Here is a 19,460-nt window from a genome sequence, read left to right as displayed (position 1 = left end):
CAATTCACATGATCCCTTTCCTATTTGCACCATAGGATTATATGACATTATCACATTTAACACTGTGTACATGTAACTATTGTGTGAGAGGTCCCTCATTGTCAGGTCCCAGGAAGGCCTTAGTAGTACAACACTGACACTGGATTCTTTCCAGGGTTATATCCAGCCGTATATACTTATTTTTATAACTCATTTTAACCCACACTCATTGCAGCCTGGCACGGTAGGGAATCCCACAACCTGACTACCCATAAACTAATGTGTGTACTGTGTGTGTGCTTATTTCAATGTACTGTACATGTACAAGATGGTGGATTTACAGACCATTGTTGTGTCTCATACATGAGTCATTTGTATGGAAAGAGGTGAGAAAGGTATTGTCTGTGTGTTAGAGTTTTGTACATTAAGGATATAGATCCCCTTCCCCATTGTGCAGCCAAGGAAGTGCCTGTAGAGTGCGATTAGTCCCAGCAGATTTCCAACTTCCTCACACACATCACAATATCCATTAAACAAACGCAGGAAATCTCTGGATATCAATGCATCGTTCTCTCCATTAATTAGGCCCCATTTTTCCTTTTTCTCCCCTAACCGGCTCTCTCTCCTTTCCAATGTCACGTATTGAAGTTAAGCAGCTTTTTACTTATACACCTTTGCCTCTCTTTTCCTTTTTTCCCACTGATTTAAAGGGACAGTGCGCCTTTGCAAAACGTATAATATCCCAAATAATTATTACGTTGCCATTTTTTTATCCGATTAAAATGTTTTCTGGAGGTTTTTGTAGCAACTGCAGTTCAGCTCAGTGTATATTTTTTGTAGACATGTTGGCAGAATTGTGTGCCCTTTCTGCTGTTTGATGCCTCCCCCCAACACTACGCAAGAGAAATTTGCCTGAAAAGATCCAAATGTGGCAGAGCAAAACAAATGTTCTGTGCATGAGTCATTGTTATTGGGCTGCTTATCTACAGGGAACATTTAGTGGGCAGTGCCCGTGGCCAGTGTTACATCAAAGCTGTAGTGGAACTCAACCAAACAGCCGGGCTCACAAGATAAGCCTTTATTATGGCACTCTCCCAAAGTACATTGTGTCTATTAACTCCCCCCATATTCACAGCTTTGCACTTTCTCTTCAGAACTTTATATAAGGCTAATGTATTGACTCACGTGGGGGGGAGTATAAGTTTAGGGTAGCCCCCCTGGTATACCCAGAGAAGAAACTTTCTGGATCTGGAATATTCCCTTAAATTTAACTGTTAAAGGGGTTATTCACCTTCGAACATTTTTTCCAGTTTAGTTGTTTTCAGATAGATCACCAGAAATAACGACTTTTTCCAATTGCTTTCTAGTTTCTATGTGTCACCGATTTTGTAATATTGAAGTGTAAAGTTTCACCTTCTAAAGCAGCTCTGGGAGGGGGGTCGCCGACCCTGTAAACTGATCTAAATTGATACATTTCAGAATCTCTGGGTTTCATTACAGGCAGCTGTTAGACTTGATACAATAGTTCCTAATACGCAAGTGAAATGTATCAACTAAATGTTGTAAAATTGTAACACTTTGGAATCTGCACCTGAATTACTGAGCTGTCAGACTCAAACACCAGAGACACCAACATTCAACTTTACACTTTGGAAAAACAGTAAAAAATAAATAATGGAAGGTAATTGAAAAAAGTCGGGGGAACAATCTCAAAAGAACTGAATTAAAAAAAGTGTTTGGAAGGTGAAGAACCCCTTTAAAGGAGAACTAAACCCTAAAAATGTCCTATTTTGTATAGTGAACTTATTGCACGAGGCTAAAGTTTGAGCTTGTCAATAGCAGCAATGATCCAGGACTTCAAACTTGTCACAGGGGGTCACCATCTTGGAAAGTGTCTGTGACACTCACATGCTCAGTGGGCTCTGATTGGCTGTTGAGAAGCTAAGCTTAGGGCTCGTCACTAAAAGAAAACACAATTCTAAACAATTTTCCTATATACGTTCATTACAAATTTTCTATGGTATCCAAGTTATTTGTACATGTATTTCTATTGAAAGCAGTGTTTGTCCCTTTCTTTTCTCTGCCCTGGTGCCTCAGACTATTACAATACAATGTAAGACAAGGCAGCTGGTTACCTGTCTATGCTGCTGGGGAACTCCGACTGTTGCAACATTTTATCAACAGTCGGAGCCAGCAGTGCAGAGATTAGGCAGGGACAGACAAACCCTGCTTTCAATAGCAATACCTATACAAAGAACTCAGAAACCATAGAAAATTTGTAATAAATATATATGGGAAAGTTGCTTAGAATTGTGTTTTCTTTTATTAGGCAAAAAAAGTTATTTTTGGGGTTGACTTATCCTTTATCCTTATCCAAACTTCAATTTGGGGGGGGGGAATAATAATTAACAGTCCCATTAATGGGAAAATAACCAGGGCTCAGTCCTGCAGACCAATTTGGGTTGCCACTCGGCAAACTCTTGGGGGAGGCTGGGCCGTAACACTGCTAGGGCGGGGCCATGATGTGGTGGGGTGTGGCTGTGCCATTGGGGGCAGGGCTATGACAATTGGCCGATCGCCTTGTCAATCTCAGGAAATCCTGCCTGGTTTTCCTATTTTGGAAAACCAGGCAGCCAGTTTTGACCCGAGCAGCCCTTCAAAAAAGCCGGGTGAAAAGCAGACAGATGGCAACCCTGAGCCCAATGCAGTCCAATCAACTGCGCCTGTGTTTGCTGGATGTGCCTGCAACTTAATGCATTGCATTGGCAGTGTTTTTGCATCAAAACCCAGCACGTGTGCCTGCTCTGGGCCAATGCAATGTATCCAAGTTCAGGCACATTGAGAAGCGTACGAGGGAATTCTCTGCCTGTATTTGTCACAGGCAAGATCTGTAACATTAACCTGATGCAATGATAAGATTGTGTTCCACAGCACAAGACTGACTAAAGGCCATTGATCAGGTACGGCTCTAATTAATCATGCACTTAAAGAAAAACCTAAAAAGGTTATTGTCTCACCAGTGATACTTGGGCCTGGGTGCTCACGTCCCAGATCTACAGCTCGAGGTGCAGGTGTCCAACCAAAGGAGAAATCAGCAGGCGCTCACAGATCCTACAAACAGGCTTGCCAAAGAATCGAGAACTTTATTTAGGCCACAAAGTCGATTTATTACATAGCCGTGCTTGTTTTGTGCCAGTAGGCACTTAATCATAGAGTATACAAGGGTCCACGCCCAACATGATAGCCTTTTTTATGGAATGGAACAGCAGCAAGGGCAGATTTGCTCTGAGGTTCATCATCTTCACATCTGCCAATGCCCCATATACTGACCAACCTGGTGTATCAGACCTGCAGTCCCTGAACATCCACAGTACATAGATATCACTTGGGATCATCCCTCTTCTTATGACTCTATATGTTGGGTTGTTATTAATATGCTACTGGCACATACCTGGTTATAAAGAAATGATCCACTACTAACAGTATGTATGAAGTGCAACACTACTTGATAACATCTTTAGCTTTACCTTTTTGTTGGGAAGGATATTAAGAGAAGTGGTATTTGCCTGTCCTGCCACCGCAGGGAGAGAATTGCACAACTTTCTCATTCCATATTGTTCTATTATTACTTTGCACTTAATCCTACAACTTAAATATACTTGTGTCTTTCAGGGTGACAGTGTTCACAAGTCTGTTTTCATCATATTCTTCCAAGGAGACCAGCTGAAGAACAGGGTAAAGAAGATCTGCGAGGGGTAAGAATAGTTTTAATACAGTAATACTAGGTGCTGACCTATTTCACAGCACAGATATGATCCCTCATTCATATCACTCTCTGCCTCAGAGGAGCTTACAATCTAATGCCCCTATCACATTAAGTTGGATGGAAATGATCCCTGGTCTAATAATTATAGTTTTTTTATAGAACTGATAAGTCTTAAACTGCTCGGTTGCTTTATAATAGCAGTATTGGCACCTGTTGATTATTTGCTCTTTTCATAAACTTTCTCACTTGTGTGACTCTTGTTATATTCTTCAACAGGTTCCGTGCATCACTATATCCCTGTCCAGAGACTCCCCAGGAGCGTAAGGAAATGGCAACTGGAGTTAACACAAGGATTGAAGATCTGCAGATGGTAACATTTACTTCTGACCTTGATCACTTGGATGTTATTCGCTGGCTGCCAAGAAACATTTTGTTAATACCCACTTATACCTATTTTTTCACCTTGCAACTAAACAAAAATACCGTCTGGTTGTTAAGGGGTTACCAAGAAACATCTTGAATGTGAGGCTTTAGTTTCATCACTATTTATAAGTTTTTTCTTTTTAATTAGGCTGTCTGCTATGCCACTGTAAGTGATAGACATCTAATCAGTTGCTAGAGTAATCATGCCTTAGCAACTAGCCTAGAAATTCCAGGCTTGAAAACTCTGTCTACACTATAAGAGATGTACATGTAAATGTAAATTACTCCTTTAAAACTTTCCTATATAGTGGAAATAATCGGATTTATTCCATCTGGTTGGTATTGTAACTACTCATTGTCTGCTTCACGTGCAGGTTGCATAGAATAGTTGTTTGTTGCTATTATTTATTTGCCTCTTCATGTAGCGAAGGCTTTTTAATCTCCATGTGAGTTAATTGTGCATGTTCTGATTGAATTCTTTTGCATTGTTAACTCAAAGGGACACCGTCATCAAAATGTATAGACCAATGTATTTTATCTTCATGATTTTCTTCTTAGGTGCTCAATCAAACAGAAGATCATCGTCAGCGTGTCCTGCAGGCTGCCGCCAAGTCGCTCCGTGTGTGGTTTATCAAAGTGAGGAAGATGAAGGCAATCTACCATACGCTGAACCTCTGTAATATTGATGTGACCCAGAAGTGTCTTATTGCTGAAGTCTGGTGTCCTGTGGGTGACTTGGATTCCATTCAGTTTGCTCTCAGAAGGGGAACGGTGTGTAATGTATATACGATTCTAATCATATCAGATACAGTAATCCTATTTTGTGCTGCTGCATAGGATGGCATTACTAATTTATGCCAAGTACTTTTTGTATAGATTTTATTACTGTTATGACATCTAAGCTGTAGATTTACATCTCTTTCAGGAACACAGTGGCTCCACTGTCCCCTCCATCTTAAACAGAATGCAGACCAATCAGACTCCCCCAACATACAACAAGACCAACAAATTCACATACGGCTTCCAAAACCTTGTGGATGCCTATGGCATTGGCAGCTATCGGGAAATAAACCCAGGTACATAACAAATTCATCCAGTACACCCATAATTGTACTATAAGATCAAGGCCCTTGGTAGGAATGAGCATGTTTATATTGCTACGGTTTTAGGAGTTAGAGATGCCAATATTTGCTAGTGACAAACACATTACCTTTTGTTAGAGGCAAGAACTTCATTTTCGCTGTATATTGCAGAGTAATGGTTATCAAATGCTTTGTGTGCCATGGCCCTAGATTAGCTATATTTAAGCTGCCTGTACACACTTGAGATCTGCTAATTTAGTGAGGTCTCCAAACAAGTGTATCTCTGTCCAAACTCACTACCCATGTGCTAGACCAAATCAGGCTGATCCAGTTGTTGACCAGATCATCCAGTGGGTACTAGACCAGCAGTAAAATGTTTATAGCAGACCTGGCCCAATAGATATCTGGCTGACTATCTGCAGGTCCCCCCAAGGGTTCCATACACAGCCCTATAAGCTTTTATACACCCTTGTATGGCTTCCTTTACTTGTGTAATGCACGCTCATACTTGTTAATCACCCATTCATACTTGTTAAAACTATTGAGACCTAACAAGACTTTTATATCTCTGTTTTTTTTTTTTTTTTAAAGATACATGCATTTATGTAGACAATATTAACTAGGGATATAATGTATATTATATTAATAATATATGTATGCTTATGGTTTCAACTTTTTCTTTAGTTGGTTTAGTATGTTTAAAATGATATATAGGGGAGCTTAGTGGGTAGCACTGCTATGCCTTGCAGCAATGGGATCCCGAGTTTGATTCCAGCCAAGAAGTTGGTCTGCCCTCCCTGTGCTTGCATGGGTTTACTCCGGCACTCCAAAAACATTCAGGCAGTTTCATTGGCTTCTGAAGATCTGACCATAGTGAATGTGATAGAGACCTCAGATTGTAAGCTCAGTGGGGTAGAGACTGATGGGAATGTGATAAGATTTTAATAAATACATTTATAACGCTATAACTTTCTGTCTTTTAAGCTCCATATACCATCATCACATTCCCATTTCTCTTCGCGGTGATGTTTGGTGACTTTGGTCATGGGATTCTAATGACTCTATTTGCTGTTTGGTTGGTTGTAAGAGAGAGCCGAATTCTGTCCCAAAAGATTGATAATGAGGTATGGTGCTTACTTCTTCTATTACTTTCTCCTAACCGCGAGATTACACTAGAATTATGTGCACGTGCCAAGCAGCATTATATTTGCTGCATATTTATTGCAAACACAGTCGTTCTCCCACACTTATACAGAGGCTGATTGGGTCTCCATTAGTTGCTTGTTCTCAATGTATATTGCATGTTATACTGCTCCCTAGGTGGTTTATTTAGACCATGTGTTTTAAGGGCTTCTGGGATGTTTTGTTTCCAGGGCATTTGTCTTGTATAGGGATTCAGAGTTAAAGCTAATTTGCTCAATCCTTTCCATTCACAGCTCTTCAACATGATGTTCAGTGGAAGATACATAATTCTTCTTATGGGCATCTTTTCAACATACACTGGCCTCATCTACAACGATTGCTTCTCCAAAGCCCTCAATATGTTTGGCTCCTCATGGAGTGTCAGGCCCATGTTCACAGACACTTGGTCGTGAGTATTAATACATCTCTGATAGTAAAAAGGTGGATTTCTCCTATTTGGCAAGCCTATTCCAGAAGGAGCAAACTGGGAATTTTGCCTTGGTTTTATTTGCAGAGGCAAGCTTCTTATTTATGCATATATTTTTGTCTCCTACACCTTTAAGGCTGATGGGACAAGTACACCTGTTATTGTTAAAGGGATACTGTCATGGGAAAAACATTTTTTTTCAAAATGAATCGGTTAATAGTGCTGCTCCAGCAGAATTCTGCACTGAAATCCATTTCTCAAAAGAGCAAACAGATTTTTTATATTCAATTTTGAAATCTGACATGGGGCTAGACATATTGTCTATTTCCCAGCTGCCCCAAGTCATGTGACTTGTGCTCTGATAAACTTCAATCACTCTTTACTGCTGTACTGCAAGTTGGAGTGATATCACCCCCTCCCTTTTCCCCTCCCCCCAGTAGCCAAACAAAAGAACAATGGGAAGGTAACCAGATAACAGCTCCCTAACACAAGATAACAGCTGCCTGGTAGAGCACTTAACAGCACTTAATAGTAAAAACCCATGTCCCACTGAGACACATTCAGTTACATTGAGAAGGAAAAACAGCAGCCTGCCAGAAAGCATTTCTCTCATAAAGTGCAGGCACAAGTCACATGACCAGGGGCAGCTGGGAAATTGACAATATGTCTAGCCCCATGTCAGATTTCAAAATGGAATATAAAACAATCTGTTTGCTCTTTTGAGAAATGGATTCAGTGCAGAATTCTGCTGGAGCAGCGCTATTAACTGATTCATTTTGAAAACAAAAATTTTCCCATGACAGTATCCCTTTAAGTAAGAAATCTGGAATATTTGTGCTTTTATTAAAAAGACTCACTTGAAATGATTTGTGTCCATCTATAGAGAAGATCTTCTTAAGCATACCTCTGTCCTACAACTGAATCCAAATGTCACTGGAGTATTTAATGGACCGTACCCATTTGGTATTGATCCGGTAAGTGTAAAAGCAGTTTAGAGATGTTACTTTGAGTTTGGGTTATATATTAAAAACTGTCCATATGTGGCACTGAATGAAGAGAAGATACTGTTAGATTAGCAATTAGCCAAAATAAAAACATCAAATTCAAACTTTTTTGTGCTAGAGAAAAATGAGCATCAGTTTGGGAATACAAACACAACATACATAACCCACACACACCAGAACAGCTCTATAGCCAGTATTGCAATTTCTGAGTATTAAGAAGGAAAAAGGGTGAGGGTGCTTTACACAAGAACTTACAATTCTAAAGGAAAGGGTATGAGACGTATGGTGACTTCAATATTCCCTCTTGTTTCTGCATTACAGATTTGGAGCTTAGCGACCAACAAGCTGACATTTTTGAATTCCTTTAAAATGAAAATGTCTGTGATCCTTGGAATCATTCATATGACTTTTGGCGTTGCTCTCAGCCTCCTGAACCACATGTGAGTATTAAGTGTTAATATACAATACAATGTTATACTAATTGGATGAAAATGAGGGGTCAAAATGTTACTAGACATAGTAATGGTACGCAGTTTCTAACGCTGAGCAATTCTGCCCCAGAGCAGTAACTGTTGGCTGTCAATCAGAAAGTTGCTTTAGGATTTCTCTTGCACAAATTCTTGATTGATTTCTATAGGTCTCTGCACTGGAACAAAATTGTCCAGTGTTTGCAAATCAGCTCCACTGGGAATCGGGGGTAATAATGCAACCAGAATATAAAGCAGCTATTTTCAGCGTATTAAGGCAATTACAGTGGTAAATATGCAATTCAGTATTTTTTGTTTGGTTGATTTTTTGTAGAAGACTAACTCTTGCCTCTATTTTCCTATTACAGTTACTTCAAGAAGCCTCTGAACATCTACCTGAGTTTTATACCAGAGATGATATTTATGACCGCTCTGTTTGGTTATCTGGTCGTACTTATAATCTACAAGTGGTGTGCATATGATGTATCAACCTCCATGGTTGCTCCGAGTCTCCTTATTCACTTCATCAACATGTTCCTCTTCAGCTACCAAGACACCAGCCTGCCTATGTTGTACAAGGGTCAGGTAGGGGCAGCATCCACTCAAGCATTGATCGTCCCTTTTAAATTTGCCTCTGTTCATACAGTAGGTGATGAATAATGACGGTATAACATAGGTTTGGTCTCTCTAAATGAAAACTTTACAGGCACATATCAGTAAACTGTTATAGGTTCTACCATGAAAAGAAATGGTTGTTAGTTGATATAACAAAAATTGCTGTATACAGAGTTTTAACAGGAATTCAATGAATGTAAGATTATATACAGCTATGGGGTTGAAACATAGAAATGTTGCTTTATTAAGGACTCTTAGCAAAAGAGCTTATGTGGGTTTTAGGGATATATATGGATTACAAAAGCGTTGGTTTGTTGTTGAATCTGAAACTGGAGCTCCCCAAATTCAAGGGACAATAATCCTAACCTGTTATGTTTTGTTTGACCCACAGATGGGGTTGCAGTGCTTCCTGGTTGTATGTGCAATTATTTGCGTACCCTGGATGCTTGTGCTTAAACCCCTTATTTTACGCCGCCAGTACTTGAGGAGAAAACATTTGGTGAGTAAGTTCCTTGTGTGCTTGTATGTAAGCACAGATATGCAGCCCTATATTAAATATTATATTGTTCTGACCATGGGCTAGAAGGGATTCCAAAAGCTAGAAGGGCCATTAATTCTGATTAATTGCCATTTATTTTTATCATTTTCAGAACACTGGCCCTTCTCAGAATAAAAGGAGTTTAAACTGATAATGTGTATTACAGCAGACATGTTTATCATTCCCTATGGCTTAAGAACATTTCTTCACTAGTCTCTAGCGCTCGGTGGATGTAGGCCTGCCCTCATGCCCATCACCGGGTTTGAACAAATTACCAGTGCCCGTATGGCATGTCACTTTTCAAAAGCAGTTTATTTTTGATGAAGATCTCTCAAATTCAGCTTTGCAGACTTTCCCATCCGCTTTGCTGATTTGGAAAAAGGAGAAAAAAATCACCATTTGCAAATAAATATATGTGCTGCTGTGCCCATTGATTGCAGGTTTATAGTTGAGGGGCTGCATTTGTGCTATATATTTACAGTATAGATTTTTTTGTCTATAGTTTTATGCATCATGTTACTCTCATTTGTGTTTTGAATAAGGGTTAAAACAGCTTTAGTAGAAGAGAAGGCAATGTCCCTTTAATTGCTTTCCCCGTAGAGACTAATGGGTTAAGCAAAAAAAAGTGCAACGTTTGCTACAGGTCTAATCACTTCTAGAAACATTTGCTGGTCACCTGCACCTTAGCGATTGCTGTGGGTTATAGCGTTGTCCCTTATGTTCCATATGAGAGAAGGAAGGATTGCTGATAAACTACATATTAGTTTAGTCCAATAGTGATTTCCAATGTTTGGAGCGGCAAAAAGCATTCTGGTTTACATAATTAAAATACTTACTCTCTGAGCATCAACCAATTACCCACAAACTGTCAAGCAACTTGCAGAGCAATATGGTTATGCCGGGGGATCGCACATTAACTAGGCTATTAATATATATTTCTAAATTGCAGTAAAGGGGTGTATACATCAAGTTACATACAAATACTTAGGGGCCCCTGTTTATGCCATATTTAACTCTAGCGTGTGCACTGTGGGCTTTAAGTATCTTCCAAAGTGAAGGGGTGACCCCTGGTTCCCTCCACCACTTCCCTAACCTATTAATTGCAATTGTGGATCATTTATATTTATTTCCTGGGGAGCTCCTTTACCCATGCTGTGCAGGGTAAAATAAAAAATGGGGCATGCAGCTTCAACAGCTTAGAAAAAGCAGACATTACAATATTAGTTTGGCTAAGTTAAGAGTGTAATGCAGCAATATTGCCATCATCAATGATCCTACAGAGTAAGCTGTTTTAACTTCTTCAGGTTCAATCTGCATCAGAAATATGTATTAATCCTTGTCACTCCACATTCCAGCATGTTCTCCCCAAGAGGGTGGGTGGAGGGGTCCTCCTGCTTGTATTTTATAAGTTAATAAGGTTAACGCCGCCATCTTCTTTTGGGATAAGAGTATAGAACACCCTCCTATGGGAAGTATGGACGGCTTCATACTCTCTTATCACTTAAGTGGTAGGTGATGTTAATGCTATTAAATTATAAATCAGGGTACCGCATACAAATTGTTAATGTATATAAATATATTTGGTTAAGTGGGGGTTTTAATTGATTTTCCATGGGAGGGTGATGGGAGTATTTAATCAGCATTTTAAAATTGTGCCTTATATCTGTAACATAGACTAATAGAATTGTAGTTGTGTGATTAAGCCTAGGTTGACTCTAATTGGCCGAGGGACCTAACCCTGATTTATAAACCCCCCCTCCCCCACCCACTTACCCAGGGTACGCATAACTTCGGAGGCATCCGCGTTGGTAATGGACCCACAGAGGAAGATGCCGAAATTATCCAGCATGACCAGCTTTCCATGCACTCGGAAGAAGGAGAAGAGGTAATAATCATTCATGTTATCCTGTGGCCCTTTACTGCCAGAGGGGCTTACACTCCATTGCTCTGCACATTCAATTGCTCTGCACATGTGTAGGCCCCTCAGGCAGTTATAGGGTTAAGTAAGTTTTAAAATTCCCTGGGATCCCCAATATTGCATCATGCCAACATAACTTTAAAATGTCAGTCCCTTATAGCATGCGGTTTGCTCCTTGTGTTGTTACCTATAAGCACAACCTCTCTCATCAACACTTGGCAAAGGAACTGTAAATTAGCCTTTGTATGATGTAAAAAGTGATCTCTTCATCTCTTCATCCTTTATTGTTTGTACATGTTCAGCATTTATCTGGTTGCTAGGGTCCAAGTTATCCTGGCAACTAGCCACTGGAAGATGAATAGGAGAGGGGCTAATAGAAGGATAAATAATGAAAAGTAACCATGAGATTGTAGACTTACAAAGCAATTGCTTTTTGGCTGCTGTGACCAGTATCAGTGACCCCCTTATAAAAGCAGGAAGAGGTCAAAAGACTTGTTGAAATGTTTCCAAGGAAAGGACATTCTAAAAGGCAATTTGAATTACCAATCAGAAAAGGGGTTCAAGCTTAAACTGTTACTATACACTCATTTCCTTACTCTGATTAAATCTCCAGGTCAAATATTTCATCTTTCACGTGAGCAGATCTTTTCCTTAATCTCTTCCCCACAACTTTCTATCTAAAGCCTCTGGATTTTGATGAACTGCAACTCCCATTGCTGCTTCCTTCTAGTTTAGCAGCAGCGTGAAATTCTGCCGATTGAGCAACCATTGAGCTGGAGGACAATTTCTTTCAATATCATTCCAAGCTAAAGAAATGTTAAAGTCCTATTTAAAAGCCAGTGATTATTTATATGAGAAGTACTTGAATAGCAGCTGTAATGCCTTTATAAGGTGCTCCAAGAGGGACTGAACGTTTAAAGTGGATGTACATATTTACTGTGTGTAAGTGTTGTGTGTTGCTAACATTGACTTTAACATGACTTTGTGTTATTACAAGCCTGCCATGGAAGAAGTGGTAAGACTCACTAGTCCTAGTGCATGTAATGTCATCATACTGACTCACAAACTGCCATATAATCTCTTTATTTTGCCCATTACAGGCTGGTGCTTTGTGTATTTTGTGCCGTCCACTTGATTTGCTTTGCCGGGGACAACAGATGTTCATTCGCTTTCACCACGCTGCTCATCATTTGCTTTATTTGCAGGGACTCATTTAAAAGTGCAGTTTGTCCCCACACACACACATTGTGATTTGGACACGGTCAAAGCCACCCATGCTCGGAACCTGGGGTTTTCCAGATAAAGGATCATTCCGTAATTTATATCTTCATACTTTAAGTCTACTATAAAATCATATAAACATTAAATAAACCCAACAGGCTGGTTTTGCCTCCAATAAGTATTAATTATATCTTAGTTGGGATCAAGTACAAGCGACTGTTTTATTATTACACAGAAAAAGGAAATCTGTTTTGTAAACATTTGGATTATTTGATTATAATGGAGTCTATGGGAAGCAGCCTTTCTGTGATTCGGAGCTTTCTTGAAAATGGGTTTCCTGTATCCCATACCTATTTACATTTCTAAAACTGCACCTTTAAAGTTGTACTGTATAAATATACTCATATAGCTATGTATACACATCTTGATGTGGTTATATTTATGTGTATATTTACTGTGCTGTGTGTATGTAAGTATATATTGTGTTTGTGTATTTGTGTGTGTGTGTGTGTGTGTCTGTGTGTGTATGTCTAAACGATTGCAGAATAATGGCCATTCCACTGTTATTTTATGCTCCCGTGTTGATGTGAAAAGTGTCTCATGTGAATGGGCATTGATGTGACCTAGTCTTTCTTTTCTTTATATTTAAAACTAACAATATATACACATACACACCTAGGGGCTTTGCTGTCAGGAGCTGACTCTCCTGCACTTTCAATGTTTTTGCCGGTGATGCAGCATTAAAAATAGAGTATTATTATTATTGTAATATATAAGGAATATTATATAAGTCACCAGTAACTTCCAGGGCCATCTACAGCTCTTACAACTCCAAGGTTATGTGAAATATTCTCATATTTTACTACGGGGTGTTCATTGCTTTTTATAAAATGAGTTCTTTGGAACATGGGCAAGTGAGACACATCTGACAAGGCACAGAAACTGACACTTATAGAAGAGGGAACAGAATGGCAGGGGTACAGGCAGAGAATTTGGGCAATCTGGGGGGGTCAGATGCAAAAAAAAAAAAAAAAAAAAATCGTCTTTGGGGCAGATTGGAAGAGCCTTTTCCTGCTCAAGCTTCCAGGATGATTTAGATTCACATAATATTAGGGTCCAGAAGGTGGCGCCCATGAGCTCAGCTGCGCTTACTCTGCACCAATATGTGAGCAAACCCTTAGGGGCAATTTCAGGGGTAACTAACTATGAGGGGGGGGACTAGCTAGGCGCGGGGCTTTTCTTATTAGGAGGTTTAGTTTTCCTTTAAAACAGCACATAGAACACTTACATAAACGTTGTGTTCTTCTGAACACTTTTACCTACATTTTTATTTTTAGGGTCATTCCCCTCCTTCACAGCACTCACGTTTAGAAGTTTCTTGTGGGCCTGGGTGCGTGTAACCAGTGTTGTATGCACTCTTCCAAAGCAGAGACCGCACTCTCAGGACTTACGAACATATAAAGAATTTATTACAAAACACTAACGTTTTCGGCTGTGACCCAGCCCTTGTCAAAGTTAGGGGATATTTTTTTCTGAGATATTCTTTGTTTTCGTCTGTTGAGAGGAGCAAGTGTCCCCAAACTATTGAGATATTGGTGGAAGAAACCATAATCTGCTTTAAAGGTGAACTAAGCCGTGTGCTCTTTGGCATGTGATCTGAAGCAGAGTAAGAATGTCAGTGCAAACTAGTGAGAGTGTCTGTTCCTTCCACACAATACTACTAATACACAATGTTATTCACTAGACGTGTGTCAAGAATGAATGGTGAAAACATTGTGCTGCAAGTACACCTGTTGCTTAGGATTATTAGGGGTTCTGTCATATTTCAATTTGATCCAGTTTTTGCCATTTTGTAGATGAATAATAGAATTCAGATGTCTTACAAGCTGCTGGTGGCCGTTTCCCTTGTAATATGGGCCAGTCCAACCATTTGCATTTTCTTCCTGGATACTTTATTTTATATGGTAACACTATGGAAACCCAAACCACATAGTTGCAATTAGCAAGAACCCCTTTAAGAGGTACAACACAAAAGGCTCTTGTTGGAAAATATCACTTTATTTGCAGATGATTCTTTCCCTTGTTCCCTGTATGGAGTTGTGTCAGTTGCCAATTAGCAATGATTTGCTGTGGATCATTTCTGCTTGAAGCCCAGCCTCTATTTACTACTTTGCCAGTGACTTCTGAATGACTCTTGCCCTAGTGACTGAGGAATCGGTGTATTAGTGGCAACTATAGTTCTACTCAGAGTAATGGCTTGGCTGTGGCCAGTGGAAAGGTATAACGGTAATGTCCGACACGGAGAGGTTCTGTTCTGGTTTTTACAGGCTCCTGACCCACCAGTGCACCAGCCTTTCATCCTGAGCCTTGAGTATAATTCATAACAATCTCCACTCATTCCTGCTTATATCTCCTCGTAACCTTCTCATTCATTTTGCTTCTCTACAGTTTGATTTCGGAGACACAGTGGTCCATCAGGCCATACACACCATTGAATACTGTCTAGGTTGTATTTCTAACACCGCTTCTTATCTCCGGCTTTGGGCCTTGAGTTTGGCACACGCACGTGAGTACAACTTTCCCTTGTTACCATTATAATCCTGCATAGAAACAACCAATGTGACCGTAATTAGTGGAAATATACATTCATTTGTTGGAAACCCAATAATATGGCCTCAAATATGACAGTCCTCTGTTTCAGATGAATGGAGAAAGGAGAGAGTGCCATGTCTTTAAAGGAAAGGCTAATCTTTATCAGAAAGGTCTATATAAATACACGATTAAAGCCTCAAAGTAATGCTGCTCTGAGTCCTCTGTCAAACAGCACATTTCTTTCCTTCTATTGTGTACTCATGGGCTTCTGTATCAGACTAACTGTTTTCAGCTTAAACCTCCAGGGCTAGGGCTTGAGCATGCTCAGTTTGCTCCTCTCCCACTGAGCCCAGAGCTATGAGTGAGCAGGGAGAGGCTCAGGCAGGAAGTGATGTCACACCCAGCTAATATGGCAGCTGCTATACTAAACAAACAGAGAGCATCTACAGCTGGTATGGTAAAGCATTCTGCAGAATAAATATAGTGTTATAGCTTGCACTATTGTGGCTAATCTATTGGCAATAAACTGCTTTGGTAGCTTTGCTTCTCCTTTAATGTATGACAGCTGCATTGACTATGGAAAGCAAGGCGGGTTATTTAAAGAGGCTGTGAGCATTTTTTTACACTTACAATTGTGCTGCTCGCTTTTATTTTATTACTTTATGATTTTGCTCATGAGTAACATGGAGAGTTTTGCCTGTGGGGCATGTTGAAGTGCAAGGAGCTTCAATAGACACATTTGTTAGATGATCACGTTCCATACAAGTGATAAACATCTCTACTCACATAGAGACTAAAGCTGCCTGTATATCACAAGATCATATCATTAACCAATATGCCTGCCTTGAGGTGGGAAATATTGGGCTGATCATGTGACCTGTGGCTCAATGAATAATTGCTGGTGGTTGGATTGATGACTGTATCAGTGTACGGATGTGCAACTCAATCTGAATGGACAATTTACAGGCAGATAATGGTCAGGTGGGCTTGTCCGCAGCTTAAATCTGCCCCTGTATAACAATCACATAAACGGCAGTATAAGAATTAACATCATATTCATTTGTTAGGTGCAATATATATAATACAGCCCATTGTAGCGAGTATAGAGAAAGCAAAATCTGAATTTGCAAGTAATGAGAAGTGTGTGGGTTTTGTAGAATTGTCGGAGGTGTTATGGACTATGGTGATGCACGTTGGCCTGAATATCCGCAGTCTGGGTGGAGGCATCGCCCTTGTCTTCGTCTTTTCTGCGTTTTCCACCCTGACTGTCGCTATCCTTCTAATCATGGAGGGGCTGTCGGCTTTTCTCCATGCTCTTCGATTGCACTGGTAAGTTTTACATTTGCTTCTTTTCTGCCCCTTAAGTACTATATATACTGTTACTATTTAATGATGGATTACGCTTATTGTGATAAAAAACAATTCTATTGTGTGTGTGTGTATATATATATATCTCTATATATCAGTATATGTGTATGACTGCGCCTCAGCTACTCTCCTGCTCAGCTCCCCTTTAACCAGTGCCTGAATCAATGTGTAGGGGTATTTGTTTGGCAGCTGTAATAAATCCCCCCAAACACTGCCCGCCCCCCACGCCTTCCTCCTCTTGTAGTGTTAAATACTGTACACATTCCACATGGCACTGGCACATGCTAATAATAATACTAATAATGCCTCACTGTGTCCTCTGTCTGACAGACATAAAAACCAAATTAAGTAATTTCATCCAATTTTATCAATGTCTCCATAATAATAATAATAACAATATTAAAGGGTAAAAGCCTTTTGTGCATCAGTAGTGTCGTACATGCGGCTATTGCTCATTCATTGTTACAGCATATTGTGGGCAGTAACCCATGGCAACCAGTCACTTGAGATTCCGTTTAGCCTGAAGCTGGCTAAATAAAACCAATCACTGATTGGTTACTATGAGTTACTGCCCAGTGTTTAGTAATGACTAAAATGACTAATATATTGGGATCATGTAAGATGTACCCTATAATGTACTGTATAATGTATAAGGAAGCAGTTGAATAAAGAGAGAAGTAAAGGAATTTAAAACCCACACAACCATACCAACCTATCTATACACTCGCATATGACAGTTGCCCCCCGTATTCTTACTTTAGACAAAAGCCTGACAGATTAGCCTAGAAATGATTATAGGAGGGCCCAGTGGGGAACTGACTAAAAGCAAGTTTCAGGGTACAGTATGTCCTTACAAAAATATTCTTAAAGTTTAGGAGGAGCCCTGAAATGATTTCTCCTCCATAACTTCTAGTTATGCCCCTGACACCAAGTTTTTTAGTGTTGTTGAGCCGTAACTCCCAGTCTTTTCGTGTTGTTGAGCTGTAACTGCCAGCATGCGCTAAAGAAATGGATCCAGAGCATGAGCAGAGACAGAGAGCAGCACAGAACTTTAGGTGGAAAGACAATAGTAATAATTACATATAAATGGATTCTGAACTTGTTACTCTCTCTCTACAGGGTTGAATTTCAGAACAAGTTTTACATGGGCACGGGATTCAAATTTCTGCCGTTTTCATTTGAGACAATCCGGGAAGGGAAATTTGACGAGTGAAGTTCTCCTGGACCCCCCCCCCTGCATCTATGTGATCTCATGTGAAGTTGTTCTTGTTGTTGTTGTGGTGCCAGTGAAACTGCCTCTTCCCGACCCCCCACGTTAGGGTATTGATGTTGTGAAGCCTCTCGTTGGTCCCGGCTACAATAGACCTGATGCATTTGCACGAAAAGGCGGCTTTTGGCTCTTACACCCTATTAACTCTGCCTAAACCTACTGGGATTCCCTGGGGTCTGTGTTTCTCTGCTGCTGAGACAAAGCAACACAAGGGCCAAAGCAGGTTGTCTGGGGGGAAATGGCAGAGTTTTACTAAATAATGGCACAAGCAAAACCCCAACATTAGTACATTAGTAACGTGAAGCTTCATAATAATTGTGCGAGAACGAGCCGCGGCCTTTCTTCCCATATTGATTCTTCCCATAGTGATGCCAGAGCCCATATATATATCATCATATATCATATACAAACTGTAAATATATTTAATAAGAAAGCTATGTTTTAAAGATTTAATGTGAGATTCCTGTTTAAGCTGCTGTAGTTTGGGGGGGGTGGGAATATCCATTTTATCATACGCAGTACGAGACGCCAATTATTCACATTCCCAGTAATGAAGGAAAGTCTCTACCTCTGTAAGTGGAATCCCGTGTGTTTACACTAGTGATGCTAAATTATCATTCCTCTGATCATTCTGTGACATTTTCAATGTGCAAATAAACTGTTTAATTTATGACCTCCGCCAATGTGCTCGCTTTTATTTCTATAGGAATACGGAGATTTACATTCACACTCCATTGCAGTCCCCATACAATTGCAAATCATTTCAATCCCAAAACTACACTTACCCAATAGAAAGCACCAAACTGTCAGGCACCACTTTTCCCTGTAATGCCAGTGCCTGTGTTCAGCCAATAGGCAGGTGAGCCCAGTTTTACTAAACACAAAGGTGGGACATTGCCCCCAGGCATGATGTTAAGGGGTTGTTCACCTTTAAATTAACTGTCCGTGTGATGTAGAGAGGGATATTCTGAGACAATTTGCAATTGGTTTTCATTTTTTATTATTTGTAGGTTTTGCATTATTCAGCTTTTTATTCAGCAGCTCTCCAGTTTGCAATGTCGGCAATCTGGTCGTTAGGGTCCAAATTCCCCTAGCAACCATGCACTGATTTGAATAAGAGACAGGAATATGAATAGGAGAGGCCTGAATAGAAAGACGAGTAACAATAACAAGAAATGTGTAGACTTACAGAGCATTTGTTTTTATATGGGGTCAGTGACCCCCATTTGAAAGCTGGAAAGAGTCAGAAGAAGAAGGCAAATAATTCAAAAACGAAACAAATAAATAACGAAGACCAATTGAAAGGTTGCTTAGAATTGGCTATTCTATAACATACTAAAAGTTGACTTGAAGGTGAACCACCCCTTTAACTTCCGCACAAGTTTTAGCACTACACACCCTGAATGATGTTTATACAAAGTAAATGTTTTTCTGCTGTGATGGAAGACTGACCTCTAGTGGTGACATTTATGTAGAGATGTAACTGTCAGCAGGGCTGCCCAACTGCCACGCTCACAGGCCTTAAAAGAGAAAAGGAAGCAAACATTTGGCACCCACACACAGGGGTCATTTATCAACATTGGGCAAATTTGCCCATGGCACTTACCT

The 19,460-nt window shown here is 40.0% G+C and overlaps 1 protein-coding gene across 5 annotated transcripts in view; it reads left to right on the top strand.

Moving 5' to 3' along the window:
- The window catches only part of atp6v0a1.S (ATPase, H+ transporting, lysosomal V0 subunit a1 S homeolog), a 36,124-nt gene extending 17,599 nt beyond the window's left edge, over window positions 1-18,525 (top strand). For 2 of the 5 annotated variants that reach the window (XM_018237918.2, XM_018237916.2), the window contains exons 8-22: window positions 3,652-3,734; window positions 4,022-4,115; window positions 4,727-4,939; window positions 5,094-5,244; window positions 6,235-6,374; window positions 6,687-6,841; window positions 7,743-7,833; window positions 8,185-8,303; window positions 8,699-8,915; window positions 9,337-9,444; window positions 11,261-11,368; window positions 12,399-12,416; window positions 15,071-15,188; window positions 16,372-16,543; window positions 17,702-18,525. In XM_018237918.2, the coding sequence (XP_018093407.1) occupies window positions 3,652-3,734; window positions 4,022-4,115; window positions 4,727-4,939; window positions 5,094-5,244; window positions 6,235-6,374; window positions 6,687-6,841; window positions 7,743-7,833; window positions 8,185-8,303; window positions 8,699-8,915; window positions 9,337-9,444; window positions 11,261-11,368; window positions 12,399-12,416; window positions 15,071-15,188; window positions 16,372-16,543; window positions 17,702-17,795 (1,881 nt within the window). In that variant the 3' untranslated portion in view covers window positions 17,796-18,525. The remainder of the gene's footprint in view (window positions 1-3,651; window positions 3,735-4,021; window positions 4,116-4,726; window positions 4,940-5,093; window positions 5,245-6,234; window positions 6,375-6,686; window positions 6,842-7,742; window positions 7,834-8,184; window positions 8,304-8,698; window positions 8,916-9,336; window positions 9,445-11,260; window positions 11,369-12,398; window positions 12,417-15,070; window positions 15,189-16,371; window positions 16,544-17,701) is intronic. The other 3 variants (XM_018237919.2, XM_018237917.2, XM_041578965.1) reach the window with 2 other exon arrangements.
- The last annotated feature ends 935 nt before the right edge of the window (window positions 18,526-19,460 follow it).

This window comes from Xenopus laevis, chromosome 9_10S (genome assembly GCF_017654675.1).
Source record: "Xenopus laevis strain J_2021 chromosome 9_10S, Xenopus_laevis_v10.1, whole genome shotgun sequence".
NCBI lineage: Eukaryota > Metazoa > Chordata > Amphibia > Anura > Pipidae > Xenopus > Xenopus laevis.
The sequence above is the reverse complement of the archived record's forward strand: the minus strand, read 5'-3'. Positions and strand labels throughout refer to the sequence as shown.